The following is an 18,934-nucleotide window of genomic DNA, read 5'->3' as shown; positions in this document are numbered from 1 at the left end:
AACTTCTTAAGTAAAGATAAGAAAGAAAGAAATCCAAATTTAAATAACGATTAACTGAGTTCACTTAATTCAATAATCAAATTAGGCGTTGAGTTTGAGTTTTTTGGCACATCGGTACCCTTTAGGCCATGTCGTTCAAATTAGGCATAAAGAAAAGTATTTCATAAGCCAAACTGAGAAAACTAAATATACTAAAATAAGGTCAGCATCTGCAAAGCTATCATCCGAGTTTCAAGGTAATAATAAAGACATAAAGGGACTTGAGCAAGAGCTCTATCCTTATCCTTGTGCCCATACCATTATTCCAGGAAGGGATCACAATTCATGAAAACAATCTTTTGTAAACAATCCTTAATGTATAAGCTTTAATCCCAACCAGAATGGTAGCACAAGCCTAGTATTATTCGATGATGAACAAGAGTAATAAATAGATTAATATTAAATTACCAAGTGTTTTTGGGAAGAGACAGAGTGATTCTGTTCCAGCCTATCAAAGTATCTGATACAAATGTGCTGCCCTGCTGGAAGTTTCCACATTCAACATTGGAAGGGAGACAAGCAGTTCTGAGCAGACTCCAAGTGTTTCCCATATCAAGGCTGTATTCTGCAGTGAGTTCTAGATACAAACATTTAGTGACTTAGTTAAACATGGAAACTAATTGTTAAAGAAATAGGCCTTCTGTTAAAGAAATAGGCCTCCTGTTAAAGAAATAGGCCTTCTATTAAAGAAATAGGCCTCATGTTAAAGAAATAGGCCTCCTGTTAAAGAAATAGGCCTCATGTTAAAGAACTTTTAGTTAATTGTGATTTCCGAGTTATCACAATTTTTCATTATCAATTTTACATTGAATCTTATTTTAGAAACCACATAAAGTTAAAAGAAAAGAATTTCATTTCTAATTAATGCTGGAACTTTAAGAGATTTTAAAAGGTAGACATAAAATATCACCAACTTGCACCGACTATAACATCTAAAAATGTCTGTCAATGCATTGTAATATATATTCTTATTGAAGAAATATTGGGATTTAGTCAACCTGCAAGTTAATTTCTTGCAGAGTGAATCCAATATTTTATTTTGTTGACAATACGATTTTTTTTAGAAATCCATACAATTAACTTTCACAGTTTGTACAGAATTAAATTTACAGATGTGTGTTTCTGCTAGGTGTGTTATTCAATAATAAAGCATTGACAATGGTAAATACATTTACATTACACTTTTCTTCTAATATAAACATTTTTCAATGTCAATATTCAAAGTCACTTCATAGCATCCATATTCAAAGTTTCTTATTACTATGCCACTATTGATACATATGAACTGGTACTCACCAAAACACTGTTGAGTTTTGACTTTCTTTTCATCACAGCCCATTGACAGTTCAAACTGTAGAAGACTTTGGTCTCCAACCATAACATCTGCTGTGCTGGCAAAACGTTGGGTCTCTTTGTCTAGTATCAGGGAGAAGACATTCAAAACTTAGAAAGTGTCTTGACAAATTTATAGAGTAAGCCAGTCCATTATAAATTTGTTTCACTTTATACCTATAGAATTTCTTAAGCTAGTTTGAGTTCTAGCATTGGACCAGAAAACAATACAAGGGAGATAACGGCAAATAAAATGATCACGTCACTTCCTAAGATTGATCATTTCTTCCTAAAGTATTCTATATTTTGCATATTTTAATTCTAATTTTAATTTGGGGTTTGCGGGGACCTTCCTTCGGGGAACGGTGCAAGGAAAGGGTAAGCAGAGAATTTGATGGTAAGACAACATAAAAGAATGGTTGGCAAATCTTGTGTGGTGCCCCAACGGTCCAACAGACAAAGAAGGAGATTTCTAAAAAAAAATAATTTATTTCAAATTCAAGTTATTTACCATTAAAAAAATTTTGTTTGTATTTTCAAGTAAAACAAATGCTTTTTTTTATAAAATATAAAGAATGTAAGTAAAATGTTTGTTTGTGTGTTTATTATTAAAAAACGGAAGAACTATCTGTCGTTTAACAAAACTTTTTATTGTGAATAGAATGGATTCTACTTTACAGAAATATACAATGTTATTATTGATCTCTATATTTCATATTTATTCTGTATATTCAAAAAAAAACAACAAATACTTCAATAAATTAAATACATTTTAAAATAAAAATTCCATATGTTATTAATTTCAGACTACTTTTTTTTTTATTTAAAAAATTCAGTCATGATGTAGGCTATATCACAAGCATTTTAATGCACTGCAGTAAATATGACCCAAATATATCTACCTCCATCAGCTTGAAGAAAATGTGGTAGACATGTACATTACTGAATTTTTTGTTATTTTCTGTAATTATTAATGCTAGAAAAGCATTTTATGAGATGAATAAAAAAAAATTTCAGACAGTCATATAAAAAAAAGGCTTTTGGGTTGAAAGAAAATGTGAATGAAGGCTTCACAAATTGTTTGCAACAAAAAAAAAAACCTGCTTCAGATCGTCAACATGTTATACTTCAGATTTTTTACTGGACATTTTTCAAGACTTAGATGAAGATTTATTTCCAATAATGCACAGGTGTTGCTAAGCTGAAATAAAATGACATCAATGTTTCCGGGTACTCACCTCTAAAATGTAGTACAACTCCATCAGAGCCACAAACTGGCTCATGTCTAGCTCCTGGATGCTCTAACCAAGTTGTGTTCAAAGGAGTGTTGGGGTCGTCCTGCAGTGTCAACTCACCAAAAACATTGCCCCCAATGAAAACCTTTTGAGATCACGCAAGAATAAAAACAAAAGTAATTAGCCTAATATTTCAAGAGGTGGTTTAGGTGGCTGAGTGGTAAAGCATTTAGGTTTTGAACAGAGAGGTATCAAGTTTGAATCTCAGTGAAGGCTGGAATTTTGAATTTCAGGATGGGTACCTGACATTAGATGGGTAAAGTAAAGTAACTGGCAATAGTGCTGACCACATGTCACCCTCATTACCTAGTGGCCATACCTATAGATCACAAAGTCTGAAAGGGGAACTTTACTTTACAATATTTAAAGTGCTAATTATAGATAACATCCTACAGCCATGAGATGTAGATGACTCTTTTGAAAGATATGAATGGGCTAGTTATGTATATACAAAACCCTTTGATCTAGGAACACCTGTAGGGCATAATCATATTCTTCTTGAAATAATATCTGTCTATATTTCATAAGATGAGATAAGATAAGATAAAATATTTTCGTAACAATCTAATAGAAACATTTGATTCACTAATAGAAAATATTAAAGTACCCCCACTCCCTCCCCCAATGCTACATCTGGCTAGAAATTTAAAACTATAATTTATCAATGCAGAGTCTGCCCTTATCCATTGTAATGGGGAATACCCATTTCTGTTGATACAAGATGAATGTCTTTAGTTCTTGGTTAATTACTCTCCATTTTTACAACAAAGCATAAGTATTTCAAGGAATATTATTAAAGAGTTTCATTAATTCATTTAAAAAAAAATACTTTTGGTATTTATGTGCTGATAATTTTGGCATAGAATATAAATAATAACAGTTAAGTTTCCGTTCGAATGTAAATTTATAAAAAATTATTGAAAATATTTACAAAAGATATTTACCAAAAGAAAAACAACATGAAAAGTTCCAATTAATTGTTGTACCCTGAAACCATCATACCTGATCAATGGCCCAGTTTTCTTCATAATGTCCATCTGCAGAAGGCTGCCACCATCTGACTTGGGTTGAATTGGTCTGCGCTCCAGCTGGGATATGTACTGAGATATATGCCGCTTGGTTGCTGTTGGGGTTGAAGTCAAACTGTTCTATAGTTGTCCAGTAGATTCCCCCTGAGTTGGAGTACTGCAGAAACACTGGGGCAGATGTTCTGCTGACTGTTTTGTTGCAACCAAGTTTCAGGTAGAACTGAATAGTGCTGTGAATACAAGAAACCAATGAGCTCAATTCATTGTAAAAACTGTTACATGCATTATTATTTTATCAGTGGATGTAATTTTTTTTTTCACTCCAAACAAAAGATGACAAATAAATATATGGGAAAAGATTTTAAAGGTAGAGTAAATCTGCTTCCAAGGATAAGGATTTCAAAAATATTTTATGCATATAACAACACCATGTAACAGGTTCTCTTATAAAGAGAAAAAACTCTGGAATGTCTTCATAACTCAGGAGACTTTAAAATCCTCAGTGCAATTTTTTAAATACCGGCTGGTGGCTAGAAAAGTTGAAAATTTGAGGATCAGATGAGATCATGAATAAAATGCAAGCTTACTCATTTCTATTTTGATTCGGAGCTTATTATTAACAGAGATTCAGAATTGTTGAGGTGACATAAACTCTAGTGATGATTTGAAAACGAGCTTGGGAAGAACTTGGAATGATAACTCACAAGTTACACTTCCAAAACCTACAGGAGCTTGGATTTCTAAGTTAAGACGCTGCTCTGAAGTGCACAAACATTTTGAGCACCTCTGAGTGTCATATGACATATGCATTGAAAACTTTGTAAAAGTTTATTCTTTGTAGAAATAAATAGCTTTTTGAAAAATGTTCTGCTTTTCTAGAGATCACACATTCCATCTCAGAGATGTACCATGCCTTTAATATGAATTAAATGTCCAGTTCTTCTAGTCTTATTTCTTAAAGAAAAATCTTTACAACCTATATGGCACATCTAATGCTAATGTTTCATCATGAATATTTCTTTAAAAACAACTTGAAGACATAACAGCACCTGGCTTTAGACAGATCCAGTGGTACTGTTGTTAAAGCCCTTTGTCCAGTTCTAGCATGAATGAAACTGGCATCAGTGAAAATTTTACCACATCCATGTTGACTGCTGACCACACCACCTGACCAATACTTCCAGTTGTTTTCATTGACTGTACTCTGAACTGTGATATTTAAAAAAAAAAAGATATTTTACATGTTTGTAGAAGCAGAAGTAGCCAAAAGGCAGGCTGAGAAACCTGAAAGATTTGAAAGCGAACTTTTGTTAGCAACAAAGAGAAATTGACTTGGCGTTAACAGTAGGAAATATCATGTTATCAGAAAAAAATCTATTTGTAAAGGTCTTTGCTTGCAGTGAAATTCATTAGCATTTACAAAGATAATAATAAAACAAGTAAATATAAAAAAAAAAAAAAAAAAATTTATATGGAAAGAAATTGCATCACTTATGCATGTAATTAATTTTTAATAGATCCAAAGTAAAAATAATAAATTTGTGAGACTGGAAATACTTTGTTAACTAATTAATAACTGCGCTATTTGTCCAATCCCTTTTGTGGACCCGCTGGGGGGAGGGAGGTATTTGGGAGGTTTCCCTGCTGCTTTTAAAAAGCTATTTCAAACAAAACAAAGTTACTTAAGTGAAGTTGGAAGTCTCAAGCCTCCACGATGAAAGGCCCACATGGTAACCACTGAGTTATATAAGTAATCATGAAAATAGAAGGTTTTACAGTTTATTATTAGTTATTCAATGTTTTGCCAATGACATAATGCTCTACACAAGCTAATCTCCCCTTGGCTTAGTATAGTTTCTATATAAAGCAAAATTAATTAATTACAACTAAAAGATTAAATGATTGGTTAATTTTGTATTGATTCATGTGTTGTCATAGACAAAGAGTAATTTTGCAAAATTTCAACTTGATCCGAGAATGGCGAAGGGGACGAAATAGCGTACAAGGTTCCACCCACCCAGAGTTGATATAAGCTTTGTACAAAATAAAGAAATAGCGTACAAGATTCCACCCTCCCTGAGTTGATATAAGCTTTGTACAAAATAAAGAAATAGCGTACAAGATTCCACCCACCCAGAGTTGATATAAGCTTTGTACAAAATAAAGAAATAGCGTACAAGATTCCACCCACCCAGAGTTGATATAAGCTTTGTACAAAATAAAGAAATAGCGTACAAGGTTCCACCCACCCAGAGTTGATATAAGCTTTGTACAAAATAAAGAAATAGCGTACAAGATTCCACCCTCCCTGAGTTGATATAAGCTTTGTACAAAATAAAGAAATAGCGTACAAGATTCCACCCACCCAGAGTTGATATAAGCTTTGTACAAAATAAAGAAATAGCGTACAAGATTCCACCCACCCAGAGTTGATATAAGCTTTGTACAAAATAAAGAAATAGCGTACAAGGTTCCACCCACCCAGAGTTGATATAAGCTTTGTACAAAATAAAGAAATAGCGTACAAGATTCCACCCACCCAGAGTTGATATAAGCTTTGTACAAAATAAAGAAATAGCGTACAAGATTCCACCCACCCAGAGTTGATATAAGCTTTGTAAAAAATAAAGAAATAGCGTACAAGGTTCCACCCACCCAGAGTTGATATAAGCTTTTTTCTTAAAAAATAGTATCATGAATAGATATAAATATATATTTTCAGAACTTAAAAACCAATTGAGCGATAGTTACTGTTGGGCTCTGTGGTTTTATCATAGACAAGATATTGAGAAACATGTCATATGTGCATAACAAATAGGCCTACTTGTCACAATTTTTTGGTAAAAAATTTTTTTAAAGAGCAGTGAGTTTCTGTGGTCAATGGTTTCCAAGGGTGATAGAGCTAACTTTAAAATTGCATATTTTCTATAATTAAAATGTGCATACTGTCTGAGGTTGAAACAGGAAGAAGAAAGTTCAGTTTGTATCCACTAGATGAGTCAGCACCATTGAAGTCGTCTTTAAGATAGACAGGGTTGGGTTCATGTGGCACACAGGTTTCTCCCGAGTACCCCTCATCACATTGACATGATATGCCGCCTGATGACAAAAACAAAAGACAAAGTGTCAATCTCAGGAATCACTGCATGGATACAATCACTTCAAAAGTTAAACACTTTCCCAATTAAATGTAAGTTTGACAATTCAGAATCTAGTTAACAATAGGTATTGTCTTCAATTTCTAAGATTAAGGAGGAGTGCAGTTATTCATGTGCCTATACAAACCTGTATATTTTACCACATCTCATGAACAAAGCAAACAGATAATTTTATGAATGTTAAAAAATGTAAACATAACTTCACTGACCTAAACAATAGCCATGACCATTACAATGGTCTGGACATGCCATGCCAATAAAAACATTATCTATTGCCCATTCTGGGCCAAAATCATTGTCTGGAATCCTGCCTTGATACCATCGGAATCTCACATTTCTAATACAAATAGTGCAAGAAGATGGTTATTAGAATTAGCTACATAACACAACAACAAAGATATTTAATTCTATCGTATAGAAAATAATAATGTAAAACTAGTCTTTAGGTTTTGGAGTACAAAAAAAGAAATGGTTTTCATGAGGTTTTGGTGTAAAAAAAAAAAATAATAAAAAAAATATAAAAATTAGGTTTTATTAGCTATCATCAGAATATAAAATAGGGCTTTAAAGACTGAATAAAATTATAATTCATTGTCTGAATAAGTAAATGAGCTCCACAGTGCAAGTGGAGTTAAAGATTTCTATGGGGTATTATTTACAAGAATGCAAAGTAACATTTAGAATCCACAGATATAAACACTAAAAAGAAGCTGATCACATTTTTTCAGTCTAAACTTCCTGCAAATGAAGGTGGCTGATCATATTTGAATAATATTTGACAAAAGCCCATACAACTTCTAGGAAACTATAAATGGTCTGCACAGTGATCAACTCTTTTAATTTACCAAAATGATGAGACATTTCCAATACAGAACTGCCTGATTGTGTGACATGTGCTTCCAACTTTCATCACAATGGTCCTGAGTTTGAACTCAGATGGCTGCTACCCCCTGCCATCTTGCCAGAGGTCTGGGCTAGGAGTAGGACATAATAATCTTCATTACTGAAGAAACATCCCAAGTGCTAGCATATAAAACATAGTGTCAATGATGCCTTTAGGAGTAAGACTTCTACTTGGCACTATCAGCTAGGCAGCCACCATGACTAACTAATAGTGAAGGATGTTATCAATGTTCTACACTTCCAAATATATTTCAATCTGAAAAAACAACAACAAAAAAAAAAAACTTATAGAAAAGAAGATAGCAACCAAAAGTTTTGTTTTATTTTACCCACAAACATGCAGGTGGTTTAAGGGTATGATGATTCTTTTCCAAGAGTGACTGTCACCAGCATAATAAACAGACTCTGGGAGTGAGCTCTCGAAGCAACCTGACAGTGAGCCATGAGCACAGTTGGGGCTAACCAGAGACCAAGACAGACCACCATCAGTGGAGTATTCCAGACGCACTGGATACTTAGCAGAGGCTTCCGCACCACAGCCAATGTTGATCTATTTGTGAAAAAAACAAAATATTTATGCATAAGTGTGTGAGTCTTAATACTCTCAAATAGAAATAGTTATAAGGAGTATTAATCACACCCTTAGCTGGTAACAATATAATGTCATTTCCAACTCTAAAACTTATTAAGTCTATTTGTTCTAGAATATGATTTCCACAGGAATTAAAATATTGTGCCCTCAGTTATTTGGCCAGGTTTTTTTTTTTTTACTATCAAGCAAGTGTGGGTTGAAATATATTTTGCATTTTTAGGCAACACAATATAGGCCTAATGAAGTTAAAATCAAATCATTAATTTGTATACAATTTTTAAAATTTTATTTCAATCAACACATAGAAAATACAAATATGAGGCTAGCTGCCCATATATTCACTGAGTAGTATAGCACAGAAAATCTAAATAAAAAGGGTTGATTTTGATTCTTGGTGGTAGATTTTTTAAGTCATCTTTAAATGTATCAAACACGAATGGCCTCTGGACAAGAGCTTGGTAAAGGTTATTAATCCTTGTACTGGGATATGTTATTAATGCTTGTACTGGGATATCCTAGTTAACAGTTGGCTACATCAAACTGTATTACTGACATGGAACCAATATCAACTTACATCAAACTGTATAAACATGGAACCAATATCAACTTACATCAAACTGTATTACTGACATGGAACCAATCTCTATGTCACTTGTGATGGCTGACAGTTCACTTTCACCAGTACGACGAAAAACCAAAGCTGTGTTGTCAAGTGCTTCACTTCTGATGTTCTCAACAAAAAAAATTTAATCAAGAAAAGAAAATGAGATTTTTAAAATCTATACCTTAATTATTTTGATGTCATTTATTAAATGAATAAACATAAAGAACACATTAATCAACAGAAATAAAGTTTATAAATATATTGCAATAAGCAGATTGAAAATGAAATAGGATTGGCTCACAAGATGTGCAAGAAACAGATATTCAAACTAAAGACAACCATGGCATAATCAAATTACTGAAAATGTTTTATCAACAAAAAAAAAAAAAGCTCTGCCTGTTAGTTCATTGACTACAAATATTTGGGCACATAATAAAAATAACATTTAACTATCCAGTTATTCGAAATACCTTTGATGAGAGCAAAAGTTATCCACAACTCCGTCATTGACAAAATTCCAAGACATTGGGTCTGGATGCTCCTCATCAAAGGAGTCAACAATAATGTTAGGAACAGAGATCATTGTTCCTATATGTAAATTGTCAACAGACCAAACTGAGCGCTTCTCTTTCCCATTGGCTGCCTGCCAGAATCTGAATCTTGTAGCATTGTGTCTGGCCTCTGAAGGCAAAGTCAAAGAGTAAAACCTGTAAAAATAAAATATTATATATTGTTATATATTTTACATTATTTTATTATAACAAACTTCAAAGACGCAAAATGACTGTAAAGAAAATGGCTCATTCATACTACAGTAACATCTAAACATATTTGATGATGCCTTGATTACAACAGACATAGGGACAACTTTTTTTATGACCAACAAAAAAAAACTATAAAAAAAAGACTTTTATGTGTGCTATACTTACTTTGGCTGTGAGGTATTGGAAAAATGAATTTCTTTGAGTAGTTTCCATGTGACCCCTCCATTTGATGAGTACTGAAGTAAAACACTCTGGTCCCGTGGCCAGAATGGTGCCTCTGAGCCACACCCGTACTTGAAAGTAAACTCCATTGAGACAAGCATAGATGAGTCCATGTCCACTGTCATAGCCATTCGCAAGCCATCCTAGTGTGTCAACATGTAGGCAGTTATTTTGTGATCAATGCTCAATCAAAAATAATGCATAAAGTTTACCATTGAGACTATGTGGTCCAAATAGCAAGTCAATTAGAGGTCACCAGTGATTCTCATTTATCTTATAAATTAAAGACATTCCTTCAAATGAGAAGATAAGTATATCCCACACATATGCAGGTTTATTCTAGCCATACATGATTATAAGAGACTTAAACTCTGCCAAGTCATTGGTTTTCTTGGCTGATTCAGAAGGAGAACTTGTATGAATTTATCCTAGCATATGCAATAAGAATATTCCTTTCTCTTTGTGTCTTTCTGAGTATTTAAAAAAAAATTGTTTTTGTATTTGAAGATTATGGTTTAGATTATGGTTTATTGTTTTAAATATAATTACTACTTAACTTTTTAGTTTCTTTCATGAAGTGTTTCTGAGATTAGTGATTTTACTTTAGTCAAATGTGAATACTCATTTGCTATTAATATCATAGCATCTTGCATTTAATGTAAAGTATCAAAAAAAAAAAGAGAAACAGTCCAAGCTGAAATCTCCAGGTCCCAGCTGATATCCAAATATTTCAAGCCAGGCCTAACCCTTCCCATTCTACTCTGCCCATCTAAAACTATTTCAATGTTTTCAAATCTCAATCAAAAGTTTCTAAAAAAAAAAAAATGAAAAAATACAACCAAACCTTGCTGAATGTGAAAGAATGTCCACTGACAACTGGGCTGCAGAGGTCACTGTTACTACCACCATATACCTCCTTCCAAATGGAAGTGTCCACTTGGTCAGAGTTGAAGTTGTCTCTTAGCACCATGGGGAGTGGTGACTGTGGCACACAGTACTCTCCACCAAAGCCTGGATCACAGCTGCATAGTACAAGAGTTACACGGATATTTAGTTTTCACTCACATTTGCCCAGACCATTACAAGTGCAGCCTAATGGTTTAATACATAGGATATATAACCAATAATTAGTAGGCATGTTCTGTAAATATATACATAGATCTATTTTATATAATTTAAAATATATCTCTTTATTTAGCCAAACCTCCTTATTGAAATTATTTTCCCTTTTTAGTGGAACCCTGAAGAATAAAAAGCTTGAAAACACTCCATAACCATTACCTACTGTCAATCCTGACAGTTACCTCCTGTCAATCCTAACAGTTACCTCCTGGCAATCCTAACAGTTACCTCCTGTCAATCCTAACAGTTACCTGCTGTCAATCCTAACAGTTACCTCCTGTCAGTCCTAACAACTGCCTCCTGTTAATCCTAACAGTTACCTGCTGTCAATCCTAACAGCTACCTGCTGTCAATATTAGTAAATGGATATAATATACAATAAACTTCCCGAAATATCTGTGTAAAACATGACTTTCACTATGTGATGTAATAAGTCTGATAAAATTAGGGATAGCAATTTATGAAAGAAATAGTGCAAAGCTGAAATCTGAATCTCTGCTAATAATGATTTATGAATCTCTGTTTATGAGATGTAATTCTCTGTCTTCTTTGCTGTGGTGAATAAAACTTTAAAATAAATTCTAGCTAAATAAACTAAACTGGCACAATGAACTATCCAGAAGCAGGGCAAATTGTGTCTTCCCTTTGTCAAGATAACTCTTATATATGACTTTAGGCATAGCATTGAAACCTTGCCAACATGTCTTGTGGAGACATCAGTATATAATATGATGATTACCTCTGGGTAAGAGGTAGAGTTTTTTAACCTCATCTGCAAGTACAGTAGATATAGTTTCTATCTGTTTATCTTTAGGTTTGAACTTTAGTTACACATAGTTGAGAGGTAAAAGCTACAAGAATAGGCAGAGTGGACTCATATCTTAATGTCCTAAATCCAAAATACCATCTTAACCAGAATTCAAACTCAAAACCAATGGTGTGAAATCAGCAAGCTTTACTTCCAAACAACATAAGCCCCCATTGAAATCAAAATCAAGTACTAACAAGAAAAGTAACTTACTGACATACACCTTTCTGACAGAAACCATGACCAGAGCACAGCCATGGGCAGCTCTGACCTACATACACATTATCTATTGCCCAAATGGCGCCACCTTTTTCAGGCAATGGTCTCAGCCATCTGAATCTAGTGGAGGGTGAGCTAGAAAAGACAAAAATCTCTTGTAGTAAAAAAAATACAAAAAAAAAGAGGAAGATTTTAACTAATAAAAAACAGATGTTTACACATCCTCCCATTAAAATAAATATTGATATACTCTTTAAGAAAGAATCTATGAAAAGAAGAAAGATCTCATCTTACAATACATTTATAATGTGTAAATAAATGTTTACAGATATTCTGAAAAGAGTTGTCAATAATATGCTGAACTAAACAAATAAATTATTACTGTCCACACCAAGGCTTTATTTTATGAAGGCACTTTAAATTATATACATATTAAGAACAGCTGCTCAGAGGTACACCAGCACAGGAAAGTTAAATGTTCCTTACATTCTACTTTATAGTATAGATATATTATTCTTTATTCAATATCAATTTGAACAGAAAAGATTTTCAAGAGAAAAATGTTCCTTACATTGCCTTCTCAGGCAGGGCCACCGTTACCCTGGTCCAATTAGAATACTGGTTGGATGGGTAAGTAGAACTGGTGTGGTAACCTGAGCATTCAAAATTAGGAGGGAGACACTCATTGACAACAGAGGTCCAAGACTGCCCATGGTCAGTAGAGTATTCCAACCTGATGCTGTAAGGGTTGCCAGGCAAGGCCCCACAGTTCATGGCCAGGTCAAACTGAAGGAAGGTAGAGGTAGTGACATGATAGTCCCAAGTCTCTGCCAACTGGTTGTCTGAAAGTCATAATGGTAAATACAGCAAAATTTAAATTTGAAAAGTTTAGAAGGAATTAAAGTAAACATGTTATAAAAGGAATGTTTGCATATGTGTGCTTGCATGTTTGTCATGCTCATTAGCTGAGGTTTTAAAGATGAAAATGACATGAGCTCATGCTTATCCCAAAAACATAAAAAAAAAAAACCAGAAGGAAATTAGACATTTTTACACAAATTATCAACTCAAGAAATATGTTTTTATATATTTACACCATATTCATACAAATAGGCCTATAATATGTTAGAATTCAAAATGTCAAGAAATCTACTTATATTACCTAGTGAAACATGTAAAATCTGTTATGAATAATTTTGTATTCACATATTTTGTAACTCACAATTGCAAAGTTTTGTTCTATTTTCTTTGTGTTTAACTATTGTCCTTTTAAAACAAAGGAAAACTGCATCTCAAATACTCATATGATTTTTTCTTCATAGTAAAGTTCAGAAAATCAGTGAGGTCAACATTTACTTTTAATTTTAAAAATATGTTTTTAATGATAACTTTGGTCTGTCATTAGACAGCTTTCTTTTTTAAAGCTTTAATTTTATATTCATTTTGACATGTATTGTAACATAACTTGTCTTTTTTTCCTAGGTCTGTCACAAGTTACATATATTAAAGGGCTTTAAAATAAAAAAAAAAACTATTAAAAAAAACATTTGACCATTATGTCAATAATATATAATATATATACTAATATAGTTTGATGTGTATGAAGGAGTCTTCCTTTTATATAAGAAATAAAACAATTTACTAAAATATAGGCAATCAAATCTTTCTCTAAAAAGAAATTATCTAACTTTCTAACTTTGCAAAAAGCAAAAAAAATATTCATATCATCTCTGACCTTTTTTGTTATTAAACTCTAAGGCGTTGTCTTGAGAGTTACAAGTTTCTCTCTGAACAGCCGAGTCAGCCAGGAACCAGTTGTGTGGGTCAGGGTGTAGACTGGAGCCTGAAATAGAGAGTAAAAGTTTGTTTTATCTCCAATGAAAAACATTCAAATAATAGTACTGCTTTTCTTTATTTATCTGCATCAGGATCTAGTAAAGAAAACAAAAAGACTTTCTATGAGTAAAGATCACCTGAGAATGTGTCCTCAAATCCAAGTGGACTTGTTTCATTAACTCCAACTAGGACACTATCAATGGCCCACTGCGCTCTTGGCATCTCTGAGGGTACAAAAAAAAAGACAGATACTACTGAAAAATACCACTGCTAATTTTGCAAATTACAGTCTCTTAAATTAATATAAATAAATTTCATCAATTTTTTAAAAATTAAATAATGCTTAAGTTATTTTCAAAAATGTATACGTATCAACATATAAAAATATTAACTAGTATCAGCTCCTATCTATGTGAGCATTTAGTATTAATTGATTAATAAGTTATGTTGATGTTATGTTTGTGACCTAGTGTATGTGTTTCAACCTCATATTGCACACTCGATGTATATTGCAATGCCAGTGAGGGCTTTAATAAATGAAGCATATAGTACAGTAACAATGACAGTAAAACCACAAGCTTATCAAAGTTAATGACATTACCTCCCATTCCCAGAGGCTGCCAGAATCTAAATGTTGTTCGTTCTTTTTTAGCTTCTGCAGGAAGGTTGATGACGATGGAGTTGGGCTGAATATCATCAAAGGCTGGTTCCACAATTTTGAGAACCTTCCAGGTGATACCATTGTCAGTGGAGTAGTCAACAATGACACCTTCATTTCGCTCCCTGGGCAAGTGGCATGCTTCAGTATTCTTGCTATCACCAATTTTAATGTAAAACTCTAAAATTCTGAAACAAACAAAATTACTTCTCAAAAGCACAAAGTAATTTGTAGGGCTTAGTTTCTAAAGCAGCTTTTCCCTAAGAGGGCACTAAAAAAAGAGGTGCTCGCATTAACAGTAAATTGTAATTATTATAAAATTTCATACATAACTCACTTTTTGTCTGTAGTGTTTAAAGGGAATGTGACGGCTTCTCTGGTACCATCCCCTCCAAAATACAAGGCATTCTCATTGTCAACTTTGCCACAAACTCGGCTGAGATATCCACCCAGGACTTTGTCCCAGTACACCATGGATGGCATATTTTGGTTATCAAATCTATCCAGCATGCCAGAAGGAGCAGGATTTACTGGAGCACAGTTTTCACCTGATGAACAATCAAAATAAAACCCTTTTTCTTGCTACAGAAATACTTGACAATTGTTATTGTTGTATACCATCCTTATTCTATTCACATGCAAAGATTTCTTACCAATCCCAAGAACAAAGGAATGATAATTCAGTGCTTCTCAAACCTTTTCCTTCACTCATTATGAGTATTTAGCTGAGCACTTTGCTTATTTTTTAGAGAGATTAATTCACGTGGTGGCCTACTAGTTAATTATTCCAGTAGTTCGTGGAACACCTATTCAGGACTCAAGGAATACTAGGATTCTGCGGAACACAGTTTGGGAAACACTGATCTAATAGTTACAGGACTCAAGATCATTTATTCTTATAAAGTTTATCTAACAAACAAAGTGTTCATAAGTGATCTGTTGACTGAATGAAGTGATGAATAGAATGTGAAGCCATTGTAAAATAGTTCTAAAAGTCATTAAAGTTACTTTTAGTGTTGTAAAAGAGTGTTTACTATAATATGGTATTTCTAAGGAAAATAACCATAAAACTTATAACCATCATTTAATAAATCTATTTTAAAAATTTGGTCATTCTGTAACTGCTGAAACCTTTAAAGTAAAAAAAAAAATAGTATAAGTTATATTTTGTAAGAATTATACATACCTACCACTTCAACTAGTGAGTCTAAACACTGGCACTTTCCATTGTGACACACACCTCTTCGATGGCAATTGTCAACACAAGGTGGCCCCATGTACACATTATCAATGCTGAAACTGTGGTCCACACCACCAGTCTGCAGCCAACGGAATATAGCGGGACTGACAAAAAAACAGTCCAATTAGCAATAAAGTCTATTAATTTCATTAACATAAAGAAAAACTAGGTATTGATTTAAAATCAGCCCTTTGGTTGACTAAGATGTAGATAATACAAGATATAACTATGTAAAAAAAAAGTATTCTATGAAGCATGCTATCAGAAGGAAGGGAATGAAGACAAAAAGAATCTGATAACAAGGAAAGTTTTTATCCTTATAAAGATCTAGTGATGAACAAAGATAGATGGAATGGGGTCAGCAGTAATATACCATAATTTATAGCATTGGTTAAGAGTACATTTTATTGTAAATAGTAATTTGTTACAATTTCAAGCAGTGGTGTCAAAGGTCTCGTATTCAAGTTTAGGTAGAGGCAGATATTTTTAACAGATTTTATGATCTCTACTGCCCACCCAGCTGAAATAAGTAGTTAAAGTTTTGCTGGCCACAGAGCGTTCTCTAAAATTTATTGTGTTAGATAGAGGTGCAGGCCTTAAAGTGGAAACACAATGTTGATCAGCTTATTTCCTTACAGTAGTTAAGAAGTTAAATTAAACCAAGTCATCTTAATAGAATTTAGATTCAGATAGGGACTGATTGACTTATTGACTACTGCACAAGCTAATACATTCACACAAAAGACACTACAAGAAAGTCTATGAAAATAAAATCTTACTGCATTGCAATGGTCTCAGTAACAGGTATGACTATCAATGTCCACTGGCCATGGGTTCCAGTATGATAAACACTGCCTTCGGTCAGCTTGCCATCACAATCCTGATCCAGGTAGCAGGGCTCCTCCACCAGACTCCAGGATTTGCCGTGATCATGGCTATACTCAAACATGACAAAATAATCTGCCCGAAACTGTTTTCCACATCCGACATTAATCTAAATATAGAAAGAATATTATAATGCAAACATATGATGCGAAGCATATAATTCTATGTTGGGTTGGTGGCAAGGGAAATAGTATTATCTTTTTAACAATCAAATTAAAAGCAAGCTTGAATTAAATTTTAAGCTATTAAATTCAACATTAACAAAATATTTATCAACTTTTTAATAAAGTTGTGGTTTCTATACTTTGTCTTTTTCTATACTGCTAAATCTGATCAATTTAAGAAAGCCTTCAGTTCTGACCTCAAACTGGATGACATCCCCTGGCTGTAACTGGACATCATTGGTAACAGCAAACTTGTCATTTACTTGATTGGATAAAACAAGTGAAGGGTTAGTTAGCCGGCAGTATTTGCCATTTACTCCTTCTGTAATCATGCGCCATTGGTCTGACAACATCGGTTCCAGTGAACTCTACCAAGCAAGGGAGATAAATAAGATTTGATCATACGTAATTTTAATAAATTTTACTTAACATTTTTGGGTCGTTATTTGCTATTTAAAAAAAAAAAAAAAAAAAAAAGTATATTATAGTCTCATTTTTAAAGGAAAATGATGCCTTATGGCAACAAGGCTTAATGAAGAGCATTTTTTAATTTCTCAAATTCTTTGGTTCAAACAAAAAGCATATGTGATTGATACTTTTCAATTAACTGGATATGCTAACCATGCAGAAAATGATAGGAGTCCAAATAATATGACTGAGGCAAAGTCTCATGGATGTGCTGAAATCTAATTGACAGCAGAATATTTACAGCCAATCAGATGTGGGAAGAAGCACTTAGCTGTCTTTATTCAATGATTCGGAATCAATGCAAAAGACAAAGAGGAATGAAGAAAGACAGTCAACAGATTTTATATGGTCCCCCAAGGATTCAACATAGACTAAGATATAATAGATAAAGATTAAATTGTAACAGCTAGGAAGAAAATTGGTTATCTCAGGTAAACAATCTTCTTAAGAAGAATGGCCAGCATACAATAAGAGCTGGTCTGTGGGGCTGGACAATGATATTTTAGTTTTGTTTATCTATAAAATATTGAGAAGTCTATTATCTGTTGCTAGAGCACTAAAGTGTTATATCTACTTACATTAAAGTCATCTTGTAGAGTTGTGAATTTCCTGTAGCTACCAATCAGTATTTCATCTACAGCCCACTGGTCATGACCTGCTCCGGAGTGATGAGGCTGCCACCATTTGAACTGTGTATGTGGAGTCTTGGCATCTTCAGGCAGAGTCAGGTGAATAAACCTAGATGAGATTTTCAAAAATAGAAAATTAAGAATAAAAAAAAAGATATGAGACAATAAATGCTTCTTCAAATCTAACTTAAAAAAAAAAGAAGATTTATTTAGAAGATTGTGCTAGGTTTTTAAGCGCTTAGATCAGACCAAGTCAAAGGATATATTTATATAGTTACATTATTTACAAGGGAAACAACATCTTTTGAAATATTTTTTAAAAATTAGAAATTTTCTTGACAAGTGCTGCCATTTTTTAATAGTAATGCAGCATAGATTTCAATAATGAAAATGATGCCATCAAAATTATCTGACGCAATCCTTTATGTTGTGCAATAAGCAAATCTTGCTAACCCTATTATGGCTAAAAAAACACCATCTCAAACTGTCTCCTTCTATCCCTGGTAATGTAAAAGTAACACTTAAAGAAGACTCTGTCTGCTCTAAGTTAATTAGAGAAACAACATCAAGACAAAAAAACAACAACAAATGTACTTTGATTTCCTATGTTCCAAGTGATGCAACTCCTTCAGCAAATTCCAGACTATTCCACCATTGGTTGTGTAACTGAAGAGAACAGATTCATTTCTATTTTCAGCCCCTTTACAGTTGGCAGAGCTACCGCCAATTTGTATATAAAACTGGATGAAGTCATCTGCTTTAGTGTTCAAGACTTTAGTCACTAATTCTCTTACTCCATCCTTCAATGTAATGAACAAAAAAATACCATGTGAAAAAAAAAAGTTACATAATAGAACAGTAGTTTCCATTGACAAAACAATGAAGTAATTTTGATACAAAATTTAAAAAGTGACTATTTTCATTTGTAATTCATCATTTTAATCATTTATAAAAATTCAGTTTTTTTG

General features: G+C 33.2%; 1 protein-coding gene across 1 annotated transcript in view; it reads right to left on the bottom strand.

Annotated features, from left to right (window-relative positions):
• LOC106053226 (reelin-like) overlaps positions 1-18,934 on the bottom strand; it is a 63,520-nt gene that overhangs the window by 13,405 nt on the left and 31,181 nt on the right. The window contains exons 26-48 of the mRNA XM_056026053.1: positions 18,561-18,766; positions 17,916-18,075; positions 17,067-17,237; positions 16,600-16,814; positions 15,767-15,924; positions 14,918-15,128; positions 14,524-14,768; positions 14,060-14,146; positions 13,822-13,929; positions 12,658-12,928; positions 12,081-12,221; positions 10,782-10,959; positions 9,881-10,080; positions 9,422-9,658; positions 8,959-9,070; positions 8,085-8,305; positions 7,062-7,189; positions 6,641-6,793; positions 4,744-4,903; positions 3,669-3,924; positions 2,610-2,751; positions 1,336-1,455; positions 448-616 (exon numbers count right to left, since the gene is read on the bottom strand). Of these exons, the coding sequence (XP_055882028.1) occupies positions 448-616; positions 1,336-1,455; positions 2,610-2,751; positions 3,669-3,924; positions 4,744-4,903; positions 6,641-6,793; positions 7,062-7,189; positions 8,085-8,305; positions 8,959-9,070; positions 9,422-9,658; positions 9,881-10,080; positions 10,782-10,959; positions 12,081-12,221; positions 12,658-12,928; positions 13,822-13,929; positions 14,060-14,146; positions 14,524-14,768; positions 14,918-15,128; positions 15,767-15,924; positions 16,600-16,814; positions 17,067-17,237; positions 17,916-18,075; positions 18,561-18,766 (4,049 nt within the window). The remainder of the gene's footprint in view (positions 1-447; positions 617-1,335; positions 1,456-2,609; positions 2,752-3,668; positions 3,925-4,743; positions 4,904-6,640; positions 6,794-7,061; positions 7,190-8,084; positions 8,306-8,958; positions 9,071-9,421; positions 9,659-9,880; positions 10,081-10,781; positions 10,960-12,080; positions 12,222-12,657; positions 12,929-13,821; positions 13,930-14,059; positions 14,147-14,523; positions 14,769-14,917; positions 15,129-15,766; positions 15,925-16,599; positions 16,815-17,066; positions 17,238-17,915; positions 18,076-18,560; positions 18,767-18,934) is intronic.

Source organism: Biomphalaria glabrata, chromosome 4 (assembly GCF_947242115.1).
Source record: "Biomphalaria glabrata chromosome 4, xgBioGlab47.1, whole genome shotgun sequence".
NCBI classification, from domain to species: Eukaryota; Metazoa; Mollusca; class Gastropoda; family Planorbidae; genus Biomphalaria; species Biomphalaria glabrata.
This window is presented reverse-complemented; position numbering and strand designations above follow the sequence as displayed.